Source organism: Pezoporus flaviventris, unplaced genomic scaffold (assembly GCF_033815535.1).
Source record: "Pezoporus flaviventris isolate CSIRO_AGI_PZ_B2104156 unplaced genomic scaffold, CSIRO_AGI_Pfla_v1 ptg000015l, whole genome shotgun sequence".
Lineage (NCBI taxonomy): Eukaryota > Metazoa > Chordata > Aves > Psittaciformes > Psittacidae > Pezoporus > Pezoporus flaviventris.
In genome coordinates this window covers 9,707,775-9,725,698 of record NW_026892563.1, presented here as the reverse complement: position 1 = coordinate 9,725,698, position 17,924 = coordinate 9,707,775, and the positions used below count along the sequence as shown (strand labels likewise).

General features: G+C 40.9%; 1 protein-coding gene across 3 annotated transcripts in view; it reads left to right on the top strand.

Annotated features, from left to right (window-relative positions):
- Positions 1-17,924, top strand: part of SRPX (sushi repeat containing protein X-linked) — a 39,034-nt gene that overhangs the window by 9,575 nt on the left and 11,535 nt on the right. Inside the window, exons 2-4 of one of the 3 annotated variants that reach the window (XM_061453374.1) lie at positions 9,077-9,136; positions 15,334-15,525; positions 16,118-16,294. In XM_061453374.1, the coding sequence (XP_061309358.1) occupies positions 9,077-9,136; positions 15,334-15,525; positions 16,118-16,294 (429 nt within the window). Of the gene's footprint in view, positions 1-9,076; positions 9,137-9,190; positions 9,316-15,333; positions 15,526-16,117; positions 16,295-17,924 lie in introns of those variants that run through there. The other 2 variants (XM_061453376.1, XM_061453375.1) reach the window with 2 other exon arrangements.

The window sequence follows — 17,924 nt, the reverse complement described above, 5'->3', positions numbered from 1 at the left end:
TGCAGTTTCTGGTAATGGCAGTGGATTATCAGCACCCTTTTCCCTCTCCTGAAGGAGCAGGGTGAAATTGTAGAAATGTGGCTTCAGTGTGTTTGAGTATTAATTTTGTTTAAGTTATTACATTGGTATTGACAGGTTTCTGTTTGCCTTAAACCAGCAGTTAGGATTCCAGAGACAGGGAGTTTTGTGTTCATTTCTTTCTACTTAGTAGTTTGGGGTATTTGAAGTTTCTGCGCATTGTCTTTGGCAGTATGGTGTTAAATACCTTTTTAATATAAAGGTAATTCTCACAAATCATGTAATTTCAGCAGATATAATTTAAAAGAATCATTAAAAGATCAAAGTCTATCGTATCAAAAGCCATCAATACAGGATAATTTTTGTAATACTTTTGTGAACTTTGTGATGCACATGTACCATCAGTGAAACTGAAGCATCTAAGCCAATATCCCTACAAATGTCCCTGGTAGCCACTCTTTCAGAAGTTTACCCTCTTGTTTTTGATGGAAGTAAGAACTTCGAGAATATCCTTCTGACTGGGAGTTGCCACTGACATTTAATGAAAAATGAGCAAGGGTTTGGAGGTAGTGTCTCAAGTGTTCCTTTAAAATCTAATTAGCATTATTTTATGCTGGCTGTATCAAAAGACGTTTTGAATCTACGGTAGGATATGATTAACATGTATTATTCTAAACAAAATGAGCAAGACAATTCTCATCATTTGGTTTATGCAACTTCTGTGCTTTGGGCTGCATATATAAAATTATGTTTGTTTTGAGGCTGTTTACATACTATTTTCAGAAATAAATTCCTATCTCTTGAGCCTTGACAGCAGATGTTTACTTTTTCCTCTAATTGATTAGTTTGCTATTAAATTTCAAGTTCCTCTGCACCTCTTTGTCTTGTCTCGTCTGTTTTTTTTCTGTCTGTTCAAGTTCCACCTGTTTTCCTGTTATCTTTGCTTTTGACCTGCTGACTGCCCTACGTGGCCCTGAGTTGTTGCTTCAGCTCTTCCTCCCTAGTGTAATGCCTGCTTTTTCTCCTTTATGCTACCCTTGCAGAGCACTGATAAAGCATGAGTAGTCCTGGGGTCTTTAGAAGTCTCTAGCTGACTTCGAGGAATGGCCTCCGGTATTAATACCAACAGCCCTTAATGCCCTCATCCTTTTGCAGGTGTCATGGATAAAATAACAGATTTTGTAGAGCTGGGGCTTTTCAAACTAGTGTTTATGCTTCTGGTTTCTCTAAAAGGAAGCTGCTCACATAGAAGTGAGATGTGAAATATGCTGTGACGGGCTTCTGGATGGCAGCTGTACTTATTCATGAGAAAATAGCTAGTGAGAAAATTCCAGCTGACAAGATGAAGCTGACCTGGGGAGAAGTCCTGCTGGAGCCACTTGGGGATAAGGAGCCACAAAGAAGAATTTGATCTTTCTAATTGGTGAATTAAGCAGAGAAGTCAAGAAGAGTTGCGCAGGGGAGAAGTCCTCAGTGGAGCTCACTGCCAGTATAAGGTTTGCAGTAGTCGGGTGTTGCTTCTGACACTGTGTGACTCCACTTACTAGAAAGGGAGAGGAAATCGCAGTCAGTAGCTTCACATTTTCCCACTCCCCTTCTGTTTTCTCGCAATTTGTTGGAGAGTTTCCTATAGATTATGGGGAGTTCCTGATGCTGTTTTCAAGTGTTGGTTGTCTGATACATAAAGCAGGGATTATTTTTTTTTTTCTTTCCTGAGGACTCTTTCTTTCAGTCTTTTCATAAAAACTGAACAATATTTTTTTAAGTGGATGAGCTTCAGAAATACTGTGTGAGTCAAGGATAAAGAGGGGAAAGCAGCGCATCTGGTGCTGTAGTATTAAAAGTGAGATACTAAAATGTGCCAGTTTCCAGTGTCAGCATCTAAAAAAAAAAAAAAAAAATTAGAAAAATTCTTCCATCTGTCACCAGTTCAGCACAGATCAGGATTAGTTTTCAGTCTCTTCCTTTGGAAAGCTATCCCACTGAAACTTGCCATTAAGGAGACTTCCAACTTAAATGTTCTTAATTAACCAGTTACAGTCGTTCTGTATATCTTGGGGGGGGGCATATTGAAGCATGTTCACAGGAATTATTTCTCTGGATCTTAAAAGATAACAGTCTTACCTATAAGCGGTAGCATTTGTTTCCTCTTCAGAGTCCCAGTTTGCTTTTCCATCCTGTGGCCTTCTAATGCATCTAATGGTGCTCCTGCCCATAATGTACCCTGTCCTCTCATACTTTTCCCATTGAAGAAGCTTCTGAACCATCTCATTTCTGTAGAGCTTTACATGTGATTCAGGCTTGATTTGTTATAAAAAGCTTCATAAATTTCATGAGAAAAATCTGAAGAAACCCAGCTGTTTCTGCTTAGTGTAGAAAGTAGCAATGGCCTGCGAGAGCCCTTGGTGCTAGAAGAGTTTGTGCCACAGGTGGGGGCTTGTCCTCAGGACCTGCTGGCCTGATGGAGGTGTGCCCTGCCATCAGGGATGGAAACCACTATGGCATCAAATGTGTTTATCTCAGCAGGGTTTCATCCCAGTGCCTGAGGTAGTCTTCCACTCTTTCAGGTGGCCTGGAGGCAGACTACTTAGTGCGGCTGTTGCATGAGGGTGACTGTACGGTCTTATCTGTTTTCCTAGAGGGCTCCAGCCATCCCAGCTGTTAAGAAACTCTGATGAGACTAGCTATGCACAGCATAATGATGCTGTCAACAGACCTGTGTTGCTTTCTTTTGGCGAGGTGAAAGCTGTCAAGGTCCCTGCCAGCCCATCATTTCTTCATGACTCCAAATTCCCGTATCAGTTTGACTTTTAGGATGTGTAAGTATGATCCATCAGCAAAGCAGCTTTGGAAATATAGTGCCTCTAGGCACTGGTCATACTTATCTCCAGGGGGTCACAGAGTCTTCAAAGTCCTGACAGAAAAGGAGGGGTTGCTAGCAGGATGCAGATGGGCAATCCTTAGCTCAGGCTGCTAAACTACTGTGGAGAAAAGGGCCAAACACGTGAGCAATAGAAGCGCTGTGAGATGCTAGTCCAGAAAACAGAGGGTGGGTGGAGATGTGCTGTGAGGTTATAAAATAGCTGGAATTTCTTTAGCTGCCTGGATAGGCTGAGAAAGTCGGGGCTGTTCAGCCTGGAGAAGAGAAGGCTGTGTGGAGACCTCATAGCAGCCTTCCAGTATCTGAAGGGGGCCTATAAGGATGCTGGGAAGGGACTCTTCATTAGGGACTGTAGTGATAGGACAAGGGGCAAGAGGCTCAAACTTAAACAGGGGAAGTTCAGGTTAGATATATGAAACAAGTTCTTTACTGTGAAGATGGTGAGGCACTGGAATGGGTTGCCTATGGAAGTGGTGAATGCTCCATCCCTGGCAATGTACAAGGCCAGGCTGGACAGTCTTGGGTGACATGGTTTAGTGTGAGGTGTCCCTGCCCATGGCAGGGGGGTTGGAACTAAATGATCTTAAGGTCCTTTCCAACCCTAACTATTGTATGATTTTTATGATTAGGTAGATTAGGCTACTGTAGTCCTTTTGACTGGTGACAAGGCCGTGACTAATTGAGATGAGCTGGTGTCTGACAGGATGGGAAGCATCAGGTTTAGTTTAGGCAGGTATGGCTGGTGGACGATGTTTTGTGAGAGCAGCGAAGAAACCAGTAACGCTTACAGATGTTCAAACTGTGGGCAGTGTGTGGACAGCCTTTGCAGAGCCTTTTGTGATTTGTCAGGCATAGAGCACAAATTCTTCTGTATCAAGAACTGTCAACATTTTTAGTGCACAGCTGCTGTAAATAATGAAGGCTCTGCTTGCCTGATACGCTTAACCTCTGGCTTAGCCAATGTGTATGCTCAGAATAGCAAATATATTATGCAGTATGCAGCTATAATAGCTGCGCTTTAGGTAGACATAATGTGGTGTGTTTATCCTCCTTAAATCTGTTGGTAGCTATGCACATTTTAGTGTTCATGACACTCTTCATCCTTCCTTTGGTAACAGTCTGTGATACTGTGATTGTTTCTGATCACAGAGATGCTGCCATTAGGGGTTTTTAGTATTATTTATTGACGAGTTCCTTAAGCACAAATCAAACTTTTTGCTCCTCATGGCTTGAACAAAGGAAGCATTTTTCTCCAACCTCCTCCCTGTTTGTCTTCTGCTGGCATAACTAGCTGCATTCCGAATACTCTGGGACTTCCTTTGTTCATCTGTCTTTTTGGGGTTTTAATTTTGTTTTGCTGGATTTGTTTACTGCAAGATCCTTACCACGTGGAGCCCTTTAAAAGGGAGGGCTGATGATCTTGGACCTTTTCCTGCCAGCTTAAGAAAAATCACAGAAGTTAACTTCTTTCTCTTTCTCTGCACGTAGTTATTTGAATGTTAAATCTGGCAGTGACACACCCCTCCACCCCCCCGCCCCCCCCCCCCCCCCAAAAACCCCACACTGAAATGGGGGGTCATGCTGAAAATCAGCACTTCCTGAGAGCACTGTTCAGATTTTCCCTTTGAGCCAACCTCTCAGCTTGACCTCGATAGCCCATCTACTTGATGAATCATCATGGTACCTTGTGGGTTGTTCAGCAATCAAGGGAATGTGGCCTGTGTGGGAAATAAGGAACAACAGAGGCCCTGACTGACATTTCTTTTGGAGATGTACCTATGTCAGCTCCTAAGTATATCTTCATTAGCTTGTTGAGTTGTGGGGTTTTTTTCCCCACAGAAATCAGCACTTTATTTCAATAACAGAGGCATTTTGTCCATATGTTTCCCTTTTTTCTTATCTTTTAAGTGAGTTTTCTGTTGAAAACCAGCCACATATATATATTTTGCAACTCTGAAATTGCATTTTAAGCAAAGTTTGATTAAATCCTTACTTCCCATTGAATCCCTCAAAATGTCGCATCACAAGAGCAATCTAGAGCAAACTAGAATTTCCAGAGTTAGGATTTTGTAAATGCCTCATTTTCATTGAATAGAAGGACACAATTTTCATGAAGGATACTATCTTTCGCAGCTTCAAATGACTTGTATTTAAAAACATTTACCCAAAGCCTGTGGTCATTTTTTGTGTGTATGGTGCAAACAGTATTTGAACACACTGCTCATCTTTACACTAAACACACAGGTATAGGAAAAGTGTTTGCAATAGAGAGAGGTATCTGGGAGCATCCTACAGCTGCACTGAGGTTCCTGGACTGTACTTGTGTGTTGGCAAAGGCGGTTTATAGTCTCTCGTTAAGTCTGCCAGCTTTTCCCTTGACTGCTGCTGTGTTACAGGACTTCTGCCTGGGTTGAGTCAGAGCCACTTGAACAACTTCCACTTTTATTGCTGGTCTGGAGAAGGGAAAAATAAACCAAAATCCATGGCAGAAAGTGTTTTGCTTTGAATTTTCTGTATCTAAGATATCTATATGTGTACATAAAAAGAAGCAGATTTGAATTGTACTTTACTGAGATTTCCAGGACTAAACAATAATTTACGTGTCCATGCAGTTTCCATCGCACCATTGATTTTTGGCAGCCACGCTCATGCAGTTTACTCTGACTACTTCTGGATATGCAATGTCATTGAAGTGAAAAGGATGCTTTATTCTAGGAGTAGTGCTTTCTTTGTCACACAGTATTTGCTAGCACATGAAGGGAGTTTTGATTTATTAGCTGACTTCTGTGTAAAGTAGTAGTTTTCCCAACATAGGTGATTAACCTGTTCCAGAACACCTTCATGGCTTGGTGGCACAGATGGCAAGAGAGAAGGGAAGAGATTATCTTTTGGAAAAAGAGCCTGGGCCCACATTTTCCTAATCAGATTCTTGATTTCTGTGTAATTGGATGTAATTGGACAGTTTTACTTCACAAAGCATAAGCTACTGCTGACATGCAAACTTCAGTCACCTCTGACCTCTCTTGAACTTGCTGATTCTGAAGCTTTCTGTTCTGAATTTCAGTGGTGCTTTGATTATGACAACTTTGAAAGAATTATTCTTTGATGGAATCTTGTATGAGGCAGCTCTCTTAAAGCAAGTTAAAACTTGTGCTTTAAAACAAGGGGTATGGATCTTAATCAATACTGAGTCACAGTGAATTAATCTGTATATAGCCCTGAGGGGATCTACTTGGTACGGGATTACTTTCTGTGCCTGAAGGACCTTACACCTGCAAGGATTAGAAGCACAACACTGGTGTGGAGCTTGTGGACGTGTATGGAAGATCAAATCTGTGCTGTTCATGTGTGTATTTCTATGAATACTGTGAGTAAATTTCCTGTAATGCCCTGGCACAGGTTTAAGCTCATTTAACTCCCATTGTTTCCCTGTGCACAACATACGGTGTTATTACAACTTGGGTTTGTATATTTCTTTTTTTGCCCCACTTTGTTTTCCTTCCTTTTGGTTAATCTGTGGTATTTGCTGTGCAGCTGAAATCAAAAATTATAACTGTATTCTTAAGGTTTTTTGTTGTTTCCCATTTCCCAGGAATGTTCAAAAAGTCAGAAATGCAGTGATCTTTTCTGAAACACACATTCAAGTAAATTATAGAATCATAGAGCTGTTTAGGTTAGAAAAGACCCTTGAGATCATCAAGTCAAACCATTAACCTAGCACTGCCAAGTCAATCGCTAAACCATGTCCCTAAGTGCCACATCTACATGTCTTTTAAATACCTCCAGGGATGGTGGCTGCACCACTTCCCTGGGCAGCCTGTTCCAGCACTTAACAACCCTTTCAATTAAGAATTTTTTCTTAACATCCAATCTAAACCTCACCTGGCACAACTTGAGGCCATTTCCTCTTGTGCTATCACTTGTTACTTGGGAGTAGACGGCAACACCCACCTCACTTCATCCTTCTTTCAGGTAGTTATAGAGAGTGATAAGGTCTCCCCTGAGCCTCCTTTTCTGATTTTTAAATGTTAAAGTTACTGCACACTAAAATGTGGACAATTAAGAGCGATAACACTGAGGAAGCAATATAACTCTCAAACTAATTAGCTAAGAGTGTCCCAGTTTCTGACAAAATAATTGATGCTTAGAGAGGTGTTCATTTGCATATCAAGGTCTTCACAAATCCATTGGGGATTACAGCTTGTTCTTTCTTTTATAATCAGAGTCCAAGTGCAATACAGTTCAATGTTCTTATGTTGAGAAATTTCTCAGATCTGTGTTTAGGCATCAAAAATTCAACCACAACAATAAATACAAAGACCCCAGAGAAATGGCTCTTAAGTAATAGGAAGCCTGTGCTGTATGTGAAGCCCTCAGTTTCAGGGGAGAAGCTGTTTTGAAAGTTCACTTCATCAGATCCCAGCTCAAATCCTTCTGAAAACTGGTCTAAGGATTCCCAGTCATGGAAGAAAGCTTTGATTTGGGCCCGAGGTGGATTGTGGGGTTTTGCAGCTTTGGTACATGTGAACACAACTTTCTCCATTTGCTTTTTTTTTCTTTCGGATGCAGGAGCCTGAAGGGTTCACATAGCTGCAGTATTGGTGAAAGAATTTGGTATGATGTAGAGTCCATGCATGTGCTGCTTCCCTGCAGTTCCCAGAGGAGCTGCTGAGGGCTGCAGGACAGTCACGGGTCCTGGGCACTGGTGCCCAATGAGCAGCTAAGGCAGCAAGAAGGGTTGTGGGCGATGCAAAGTGTCTCCAAGTGGTCTGAACCCTCACAAGCAGTTCTGCAACTGATGCTATGGAGAGCATTGCTCTTCTATAGACAAACCTTAAGCACTAAAGTCACTTGGGTGGAACAGTCCATGGGCTGGGTTTCTCTCCAGGGTTTTCCTGAGGCTGGTAGAATAACATGTAAAGTTTCACTGGTTTCTGAGCAGTTTATTTTGGGTTTTGTAAATGGAATCTGTTGATGGATGCTGACAGTAAATTCTGAGGATACAAAGGCTGTTTTGGTAGCTCTTTTATCTTTATGCTAAATCATCCAGCTATTAAGAGCTCTAAGGTTTAATTTCTGCAGAAAATGTATGTTTTGCACATCAAATTATAATTACTAGCTTATTGAGGAGCATGCGTTATTTAATTTAGCCTAACTTTAAGCAGTAGCTTGTACAGGCCATGGTCTCAGACATCAACAAATGGTGATGAACTATCCCTGTATTTGTAACTTGAGATGCTGTAAGTGAAAATCTCCTGTAGCACAGTGCTGAGCCTTCTCAGTACCTGCCTATTGCATGCAAGGCTTTTGGAAAGATTTATCAGAGTATAAATACTCACATCTTCTATGAGTCTTTCTTCTTGGAGAAGACATGTAGAAGTTAGAATGGACTTCACACTCTGAAGCTGCTGATTTTAAATAAGTGTTGCTTAAGGATATTTTCAAGACTTTCTTGCCGACTGCTGTATTTTACTGATGAATTACTTCAGTGGTGGTGCTCCAAATTATTTCTGTTTCTTACAAAGTAGTTTCTACCTTTATTTGAAGCATTTAACTGTTGCACAGGATTTTAAAAGTACAGAACTATACTATCTCTTTGTTTTGAACAACCCAGAAAACCACTTGATACCAACCTGTGTTTTTTTTATTTGAGTGTAACTTGTGTTTGCAGGTAATGTACCTCAGTGTTTTGTTCTTAGTATGAAGATCATACAGGTTATAAAAGAGGGTTCTTGACTTACACACATTTTACTTCTGCTGTTTGGCCTGATGGCTGTTGACAGTCACTGACACTATGGAACCACTTTATAGTGAAATCTTTGATGTGCTCCTTCACCTGCACCTCTGTCTCTCTGCTTGATAGATCAACTTTATGGTAGATGGTGTTTCCTAACAGGGGAGCTGTGATTTGAGATGCGCAATGTGGCATTGCACAATATTGCTCCAGGAACAGTGAGAGAGATTTACTATTTCACTTGATTATCAAATCAATTTGCTCCTTCCAAATTCACTATAAATTGGTTCTGCTATGAATCTGAGCTTCAGAGAAGCCCGTGCTGATGGCATTGCATAGATTATTGCATCCTAATCTTGCATGCCTTTTTGCAAAGCTTTCTTTAATTCTTAATTTATATTTCCTTTCTTGCTGCATTTTTTTTTCTCTATTTTGTATTTTAGGATCGGGATATTCACCCCTTGAAGATGATGAAGATGTGTATGCACGCAATAGATATAAAGGTGAATGCTTTGCTTATGTGCTAAAGAGGATTAGTTGATTGCTGAGAGAAAGCTTCATTCTTTTTCTTTTCATGGATTATAAAATCCTGATCCAGCTCCATGATTTATTTTTTATTTTATTTTATTTTTTTAACAATGGAAATTAGATCAAGTACTGATCACCACTCTCATGTACCTGAGTAAGTAACTTTTGCACTGCCTTTGCTCTTTGGAGATCAGGTTGTTAAATCATGAAAATCTGGGAAGAGTTTCTCTTTCTTCTTCGTACATCCTAACAAAGCCATCAATGATAAGCTAACTTAAAACCTGCGCTTACTGATGGTAATGTGTAGAAGTACAAGAGAACTTGATTTTCATGACTTCTTATTTTTGCCCATAAAGTTGTTTGCATTTCAGGTTAGCCTGCTACCTGAAATGCTAAGTGAAATGTGTTTAATGAATGAAAGCGTACCTTCCAAAACCAAATTATGTAGCTGGATGAATAAGTGAGTGGACTGGTGCGTTTATAAAGCAAATTCAGGTTTTATTCCCTAATCTGTAAGATTTTGCAGTTCAGCACAATTGAAAAGTTGGTTTGTTTTGTTGTTTGGTTGGGTGGGGTTTTTGCCACTACCAGTAAATCTTCCATCTACTATGTCTGCTTTCTTAAAACATCTGCTTTTGTCTTAATCTTCTCTTTTATTTTCATTATTATGTACTTTTCTCTGCCACAGTCCCTCAGGAGCCTGGACAATAAAGAAATTTAGCATTTAATTTGTCACTTTAAATGGTAACTGTGTTTCTTTTTAGTAAACTAGTCTGTGGACATGCTAAAATTGCAATGTAATCATTTTGAGTAATTGAAAATACTGGGCATTGGTGTCTTGTATGTTGTTCACTCTCTGAAAAGAACTGATGGGCCTTACAAGAGGTAAGTCATAAAGTAATTCAGACATTTATGAACAACAAAGAGGAAAGCACAGCTGTTATGGCTAAGTTGCTGTTTTCATTAAGTGCCTTATTTTCCTTCCAGTAAAATACTTCAGTGTAAAATTTTGCTTTCAAACACCTGCAGAAATATTTGTCTAAAGCTTTATTTAGGTGAGCTCATTTCTTGTTGCCTTTTAATATCTAACCCTCTGCAGACACATACAAAAAGAATTCCAGAGATAGTGAAGGTAAATCAATGCCAATTCATGCCAGGGCAGGCAAATAGTTAAAATGCAGATTCTGTATAAATTCCCTTTATATGGTGATACAAACTGGATTATACTCATGTCAGCCGAAGTGTCACCAGGGTTAAGTGAAACATAATGACTCATTCAAGCAGATATTAAAAACTGCCCTGAGTTTGGAAGCTCTACTGCCAAATGTTGATGATCAGACAATGTGAATCTATGAGTATAAAGCATTGAAGCAGAAAAGGCTCTCTTTTCATTAGCATACTTATTTAAGCTGGTATTGGGGGGAAGGAGGCAGAAAGAGACAAAGCAAGGAAAAAGTAGCTATGTTCAGAGCTTCTCCTTATATGAGCATTCCAGCATTTTGGATATGGCCCATTGCTTAGCAAATAAAACTTCCCAGTAAGAAATTACTACATGTTTTTTAACTGATGTAAGCAGCATTGGTTTTTCTTTGCACGCATAGTCACTAAACCGTGCAAGTGAGAACACAAATTCATCCTCTTTGGCATCTGCAAACAAAACATTGCAGTTTATGGGGGTGGAGGAATCGACCTCCTACCAAACCCTTTTGTCTTCATGTGGGTGTTTTTCAACTTGCTTTGCTTTCCAGAGAAACATTGCTGAGACTTTCTGTGCCCACGGCACTTTTTAGGTTTTTTCCTTCCTTGCTGGTGAGCCCTCAGCTCTGTTGGCTGGTGTACAAGCAAGCAACAGTATAGCCAGGCACTTGCCATGCTACATTAAGGAACTGCTCAGCAGAGGCTGTTGTTTAAACAGAGCAGATGGGCTGGGGGAGATGATGCTCTAGAAAATGCTTTCTTTCCACCTACTTGGCATGGCTGTATCAGACCACATTCGATGAGGAAGTGCTTCACTTACAACAACCTTCCAGTACCTAAAAGGGGCATACAAGAAATATGGAGAAACTTTTTTAAGAGCAAGTAGTGATAGGACAAGGGGGAATGGTTTTAAACTGAAAAAGGGCAGATTTACGTTAGATATTAGGAAGAAATTCTTTACTATGAATGTGGTGAGGCACTGGAACTGGCTTCCTAGGGAAGTTGTGGCTGCCCCACCTTGGGAAGCATTGAAGGCCAGGCTGGATGGGGCTCTGAGAAACCTGGATGGGGTCCCTGGCTGTTGGGAGGTTGGACATATGTGGTCTTTAAGGCCCCTTCCAACCCAAACAATTCTGTGATTCTACGAAACACAGCAGTTCCTGCGTTCATGGCTGTTCTGGTGCCGCTGCTGTGATGATCCTCATTCCTAATACAGTTTTCTCAAATACTGTAATGACCAAAGGGTAGCTTTACCTATAAAGGCAACATTGTTGCTTCAACCATTTCTGCTTGCTCCCTGTTTTCCAGTGGTTTTAAACACAGGATTGAGTCAGGCTATTGTATAGCTGAGGAACAGTGCAAACTTTCAATAAAAACCAACTGCATAGGTCCTGATACCTAAAAACTCAAATTTCAGTTAAGTGAACAGAGCCAAACAGACGGTGAAGCCCCAGAAGCAGTGCCTGGGAAACCTGTAGCTTTACTTATTCCCAGTGCCTTCAGGAATACAGGTGATCTTGTCTTGAGGCAGGGAATGGTTTGTGTGACCTCTCAGATTCCCACCCAGCTCTAATATTCCATAAATTCTCCATGTATCTCCTTAGCCTTTGAAAACCAGTATGTGCCTTCACTTCAGAATAAAAAAGCTTCGATCTAAAACTTTGTTGTATCGTTTGATGTGCTTTCAGGCACGTAAGCTTTTCAAGTTGCTTGGGTTTGGCTTTGTTTTTTGGTGTTTTTTTCAGTGATATCACTTGCTCTAAATCCAGATACTTGCCCCTTTATAAACCCTGCCTCACCCACTCTCTTTTAATCACATTCAGTTCTAGAGGAAGCACAATAATGTTTTAGGTCAAACAGGTGTTCTTCCTAAACTCTTTAACTTATCTCCATCCAAAAGAATGTCTGGTTTTGCTTTTTCTTTCTTATAGTATCATTTGGTCCAGTAAAAGATGTTTTACCGCTCTCTAGGAGCCTTGCTTTGTTTCTCACTATAGACCACCATAGCTGCAACAATACTACAGGAAGGGCCATGTGACTGTCCTGCATCTGGGGGCAACTAGAACCCACTTGCACATCACTCTAAAGGGTTTTCATGTATTGGTGAAATACAGTAAGCATGTTGCAGTACAATAAGGCTGCTTCCGAAAGGGATTAGTCTAGAGGAGTATCTAGTCAAAAGCTTGACATTTTGTCTCTGATTTTAGTCTTCAGATGTTATTTGTGTTAATTCAAGACCAGCACAGAAAAATGAAGGTGCAAAATGTAGTTCTCGTTGGGAAAGTGTGAATATGTCCTAGAGTTCACTGAGTATAAATCACCCATGTATGAGAAATAAAATAGGCTGCATTGATTTTTTGTGTATTTATGTGTGGAGCTGATCCATAATTGTGTAGAAAAATGTATGTAACCACAGGAATTAAGAGCTAGAAGTGATCATCTTCCAACAATCCAGAAATTAAGTTTAAATCTCTGCTGTGACTTTGTAAGATGCAAGATATTTGTTTGCTGGGGTTTTTTTTTTTTCCATTTTTCTTACAGACTTGGAAACTTTTGTCATGTACCTGCTGCATATCACATGTAGTCACACAGGATTCCAGGACCTGTCAACTTGCTCTTTTTATTCTGCAATCCCTCCCCCTCTCCCTGTCAATATGCCCTTTTCGAATCTTGGAGTTGATAAGGGGCAGGCTTTGTTGCTCCTTGTGTAGGAAACTCCTACTTAGAAGCTGCAGAAGAAGCAGAGCTTTCGGGATGCACCCCGTGGTCAAAGCTCAAGAAATATTTTTGAAGCTTCGGCTGGGAAGTCTCTGTGTGATACTGCACCTGTCAGTACCACAGTACGGTGTTAAATCCTCACAAGATGGTACCTGTGTCCTGAGTGCTTTAAAGTGTAGCATTGACAGCCAGTTAAAGTTTCAGTTTTATGTACGTGTTTCCCTTTTTCCCCCACGAGTTTGGTAGGAACATTAGCTGTGTAATCGCAGCCAAATTCCAGCTTTTCTCTGACTTGGCAGATTCATCCATGTAACTGTCCTGCATCCAGGGGCAACTGGAAGATGGTTCTTGTACTTCAGGCTCAATTTCCATGACATTAGGGAAAGCTAATCCTCCACCCATCTTTTGAGGTAGAAAGTTCAACGCACGAAGTCCAGACTATTGAGGACATTAGAGCTGAATTTAAGATTCTGGAGCTTGGCAAAGCTCATATTCCTGAGCTTTTCTGAATATATGCAAAGTATATAGTGTGCTTTTAAATGAACATAAACACTTTATGAAGGTTTTTGCAGTAGGAAGAGCAAGGGTTTGTGCTGTCAAATATATGTATCGTGCCAGCATGGGTGTTGCCCTTGGAAGCTACAAATTGCTATCAAAGGGAGAGGGATAAGGTCAGATCTTTCTCGGAGGCTCCTCACTTACTCTATTGGACACTTCCCTACAGATTTAGTCATGGCAATGGTATTGTGCCCATTTGGTGATAGAAGGCTGTTTTGTTGGTGTTATAAAGAATACCTGAATGTTTCAGTGTGGAATCTCAGAACTGCTGAGAAGTGAGGGAGCTGCTGTTAGTGCACAATTCCAAGTTACAGTTCAGGCTTAATCCTGCGTGCTAATTTGGAAAGTAACTTTTCAAAACTGAAGCTGTACTTAAATCCTGAATGGTTGTTCTTACACACAGAGGGCATGTATAGACATGTCATTTGGTAATATGCAAGCCACTTGTAACTGTGGGAGAGCTTGAAATAACACATTCAGCAAAAGCAGTATCCTTTACTGCACACGCTATTATGGAAGACTTTCTTTTTTTAAATGAGCAGTAAGAGAGCTAGATGTTGTAAAAATTACAACCACAGCTAGACCAAAGGTGTTCCTAATGCAAACTTTGGTTACCAAGTAGAAATTAGATGTATCCATTTAAAAGCAAAGGGAAAAAGGTCTAGTTGACATGAAACTGTCCACATGGTGGCACACTTACTCCATAGCATCATCGAATCTCAGCTTAGGGGTGGAAAGGACCTTAAGATCATAAAGTTCCAACCCCCTTGCTATGGGTAGGGACACCTCACACTAAACCATATCACCCAAGGCTCTGTCCAACCCGGCCTTGAACACCGCCAGGGATGGAGCATTCACAGCTTCAATGGGCAACCTATTCCAGTGCCTCACCACCCTCACAGTAAAGAACTTCTTCCTTATATCCATAGCTTCCCCTGTTTAAGGTTTAACCTGTTACTCCTTGTCCTATCACTACAGTCCTAGTGAAGAGAGTCCCTCTCTAGTATCCTTGTAGTCCCCCTTCAGATACTGGAAGGCTGCTATGAGGTCTCCATGCAGCCTTCTCTTCTCCAGGCTGAACAGCCCCAACTTCCTCAGCCTGTCTTCATTCAGGAGGTGCTCCCAGCCCCCTTATCCGTATGGCCCTCCTCTGGACTTGCTGCAACAGCTCCATGTACTTATGTTGAGGACACCAGAACTGCACACAGTATTCCAATAAGGTCTCACGAGAGCAGAGTAGAGGGGCAGGATCACCTCCTTCGACCTGCTGATCACACTCCTCTTGATGCAGCCCAGGATACGGTTGGCTTTCTGGGCTGTAAGCACGCACTGAAGCCAGCTTGTGTTCAGTTTCTCATTGACCAACACTCCCAAGTCCTTCTCCACAGGGCTGCTCTGAATCTCTTCTCCATGGACAAAACAAGATAGGTCACCACACCCCACCACTATTAATGGCTACAGTCTTTAATGTTTGTAATATTTAGAGCTGCCAGACGTTGAAGGGCTGACCTGGTGCATAAGGCTTAGCGCACCTTGCTGCTGTGTTACTTCTCCACACTAAGGATTGGTGGCTTTTTAAATAAGACTTCTTTTTTTTTTCCCATTTCTTTCTTCTTGAGTAAAGAAAGTGATTTTGTGTTCATGTCTGACCTTTCACATTTTGCAAAATACTATGTGTGGTTTTTCTTCTCTGTGCCAGAAACACCATGGTGCTCCCCCATTAAAGTGAAACATGGTTATGCAAACTGCAGGACACCTCAAGGGGAATATTATAAGAATGTACTGGGGACAAGATGTGATATTCGCTGTCAAAAAGGCTATGAACTGCATGGCCCTCAGCAGCTAATTTGTCAATCAAGCAAACGCTGGTCTGGGAAAGTGCTGTGCAAACGTAAGTAGCTATGAAATCTGCATGTGGTGCTTGCGGTGCAGGCAAAGGAAAATAAACTCTATTTGCCTTTGAAATGGTGATCTTCAGATTGTTACTGGTATTTTAAACATTGACAGTATAATTGGTTATGCATACTGGTTTGCTGTTGAGGATCTTACTGTGGTACATTGCATGGCATCATGAGTGGTACAAATACTCTTAGCAGGGAGGGAATGTTTTATGAGTGTGGGATTTTGATTTGTGTGTTTTATGACAGAGCCATAAAGCTGCTTTAAAATATTGCTCATTTTGGATTTTGTAAATTGACATTATTCGTATTGGCTGTCTAAATGGGCTCTCAAAACATTTTCAGAGAAGAATAGGTACTTGTCATCTTTTTCTTGTATAAATATAGTATTAGGCCCCTAATGTGTACATAAAGTTAAATATGAAATGCAGCTAATAAGAACAGTCTGAAAAACCTCATGTGGCAAATTACATTCTCCCACATGACATTTACTAGCCGTGTCTTTATTTCGATGTAATATCCCACATTCACATTACTCTAAAGGGGAGATAACAGGTTTCTAGAAGTCCTTGTTTTCTGTTCCAGAAAAGCGCTGCCCCACACTGTCCATGCCCACCAATGGGGGCTTCAAGTGCTTAGATGGTGCCTACTTTGACTCGAGGTGTGAGTACTACTGTTCACCAGGATACCAGCTGAAAGGCGACCGTATAGTAACGTGCATGGACAACAAAGTTTGGAGTGGCCGGCCAGCATCCTGTGTTGGTAAGTAGAATGATGGGATTTCATCCCAGAAAGTCAGCATCTTGAGGGTCCTGCTGGTGCCGAAGTCCTCCAAATAAATTCCAAAATGCTTTTTTTATCAGGCTCCTGGGGAGAAAAAGAAACTCTTGCTTTTGAGGAAGCAGAGGAAAGTTTCCAAGGGATACAGCATACTGTCTGCTACTTAATACTTTTAGTCCCAAGTGGCAGACTGACTTCCTTATACACAAGCTATCAGTCTAAGCATTATCACTTCAACAAAGATGAGGCTGGTGTAAATGGTCAGTGCCTTACAATGCTTGTAACAGCTTTCACTGACTTTCACTGATCTCCTGGGTGACTCCTGGGTTGGGAATCCGTAATTGCTGTGCTGCTGTTCTAGTATGTTCTCTGTGCTGGAGCCTGTCATGCTTTCTGTAGCTTCATGATAAAACAGGTTTGAAGCTAAACCCTTTGTCTGACGTGTTGCTTTTCTTTCTTGGGATCATGGTCCCCAAATATATCCAGGGAATACAAATGGATTGTAGCTACCAGCATGATTACAGTGAGCTAAACTACATTTCAGCCTAGTTCACATTAGTTACATTGCATAGTAAACTGTCTCCTGGGAACCTTGCCTGGAATAGTTTTTATATACATAAATGAAAAGCAAGATAAACAAATACTGAGATTTAACTGTCCTTACTACTAATGAGATTTCAACAGATAGATAGTGAAGTCTCAGCTTCTGCTCTTGTTTCTAGGAAGTCTCTGATAAAAGCTTCAGCAGCCACCCACAAAGGAAAGTATTTTTTGGCTATCTGAATTGGCTTCCAGTAATTTAAGCTTGTGGGTGGTTGAGTATTTGTGCTCAGTGTTTTCGGTGTATGATAACTTGGTTTTCCTCAGAATTCCTGTGGCTCAGTCTACGTTAGCAAATGGCTTTGGACTCTCTCCACTGTGGCCTGATGTTCATAGAATTTTTTCAGGTTCCCAGTTACTTGGTGTTGTACAAATGTAGAAATGAGCCTGCTGCTTAGGTCTAGACTGTTTGTGTGGGCTCTTGTTTCTTATTTACAAAAACAAACCTTGTCCTTCTCAGTGGTGTGGGCAGAGGAAGAAAAACAAACCCTTTTAAATTTGGGAATGATAAAATGTTGTCCTCTGTATTTCCTGGCACTTCCAGAATCTCATCTGTTTGCAGCAACAGGGTGCTTATTACAGAGGATGCTTTCTTGCAGAGTACAGTAAGCAAGTATGTCTTAAGCAAAAAAAAAAAAATAAAAGAAGTTAAGTTAGTGCTACAACATTTTTTTGATTCCAAAAATGTTGGATAGCTGTTGCACAGGGTATGATTGCAAGTCCCAAGTAACCCAGTAAAAGTAATACTATTATTTAAGTTCTGGTAATACCACATAGGATGGAGAAGACACCTTATAACCTTGGATGCACACAGTATCTTTATGCAAATAGTGAGTTACGCAGTTAGCAAACTGTTTAATAAGGTTATCAATGCAGTTTCCAATTGAATACATGTCCCTTACTGTATGTAATTTGTAGTTATAGAAAACTCATCAGTGAACTGCAGCCTACGAAAGCTTACTAGTGGCCAGGGGACAACTGGCTGAACAGCTCACTTCCAGCTGACAAGTAA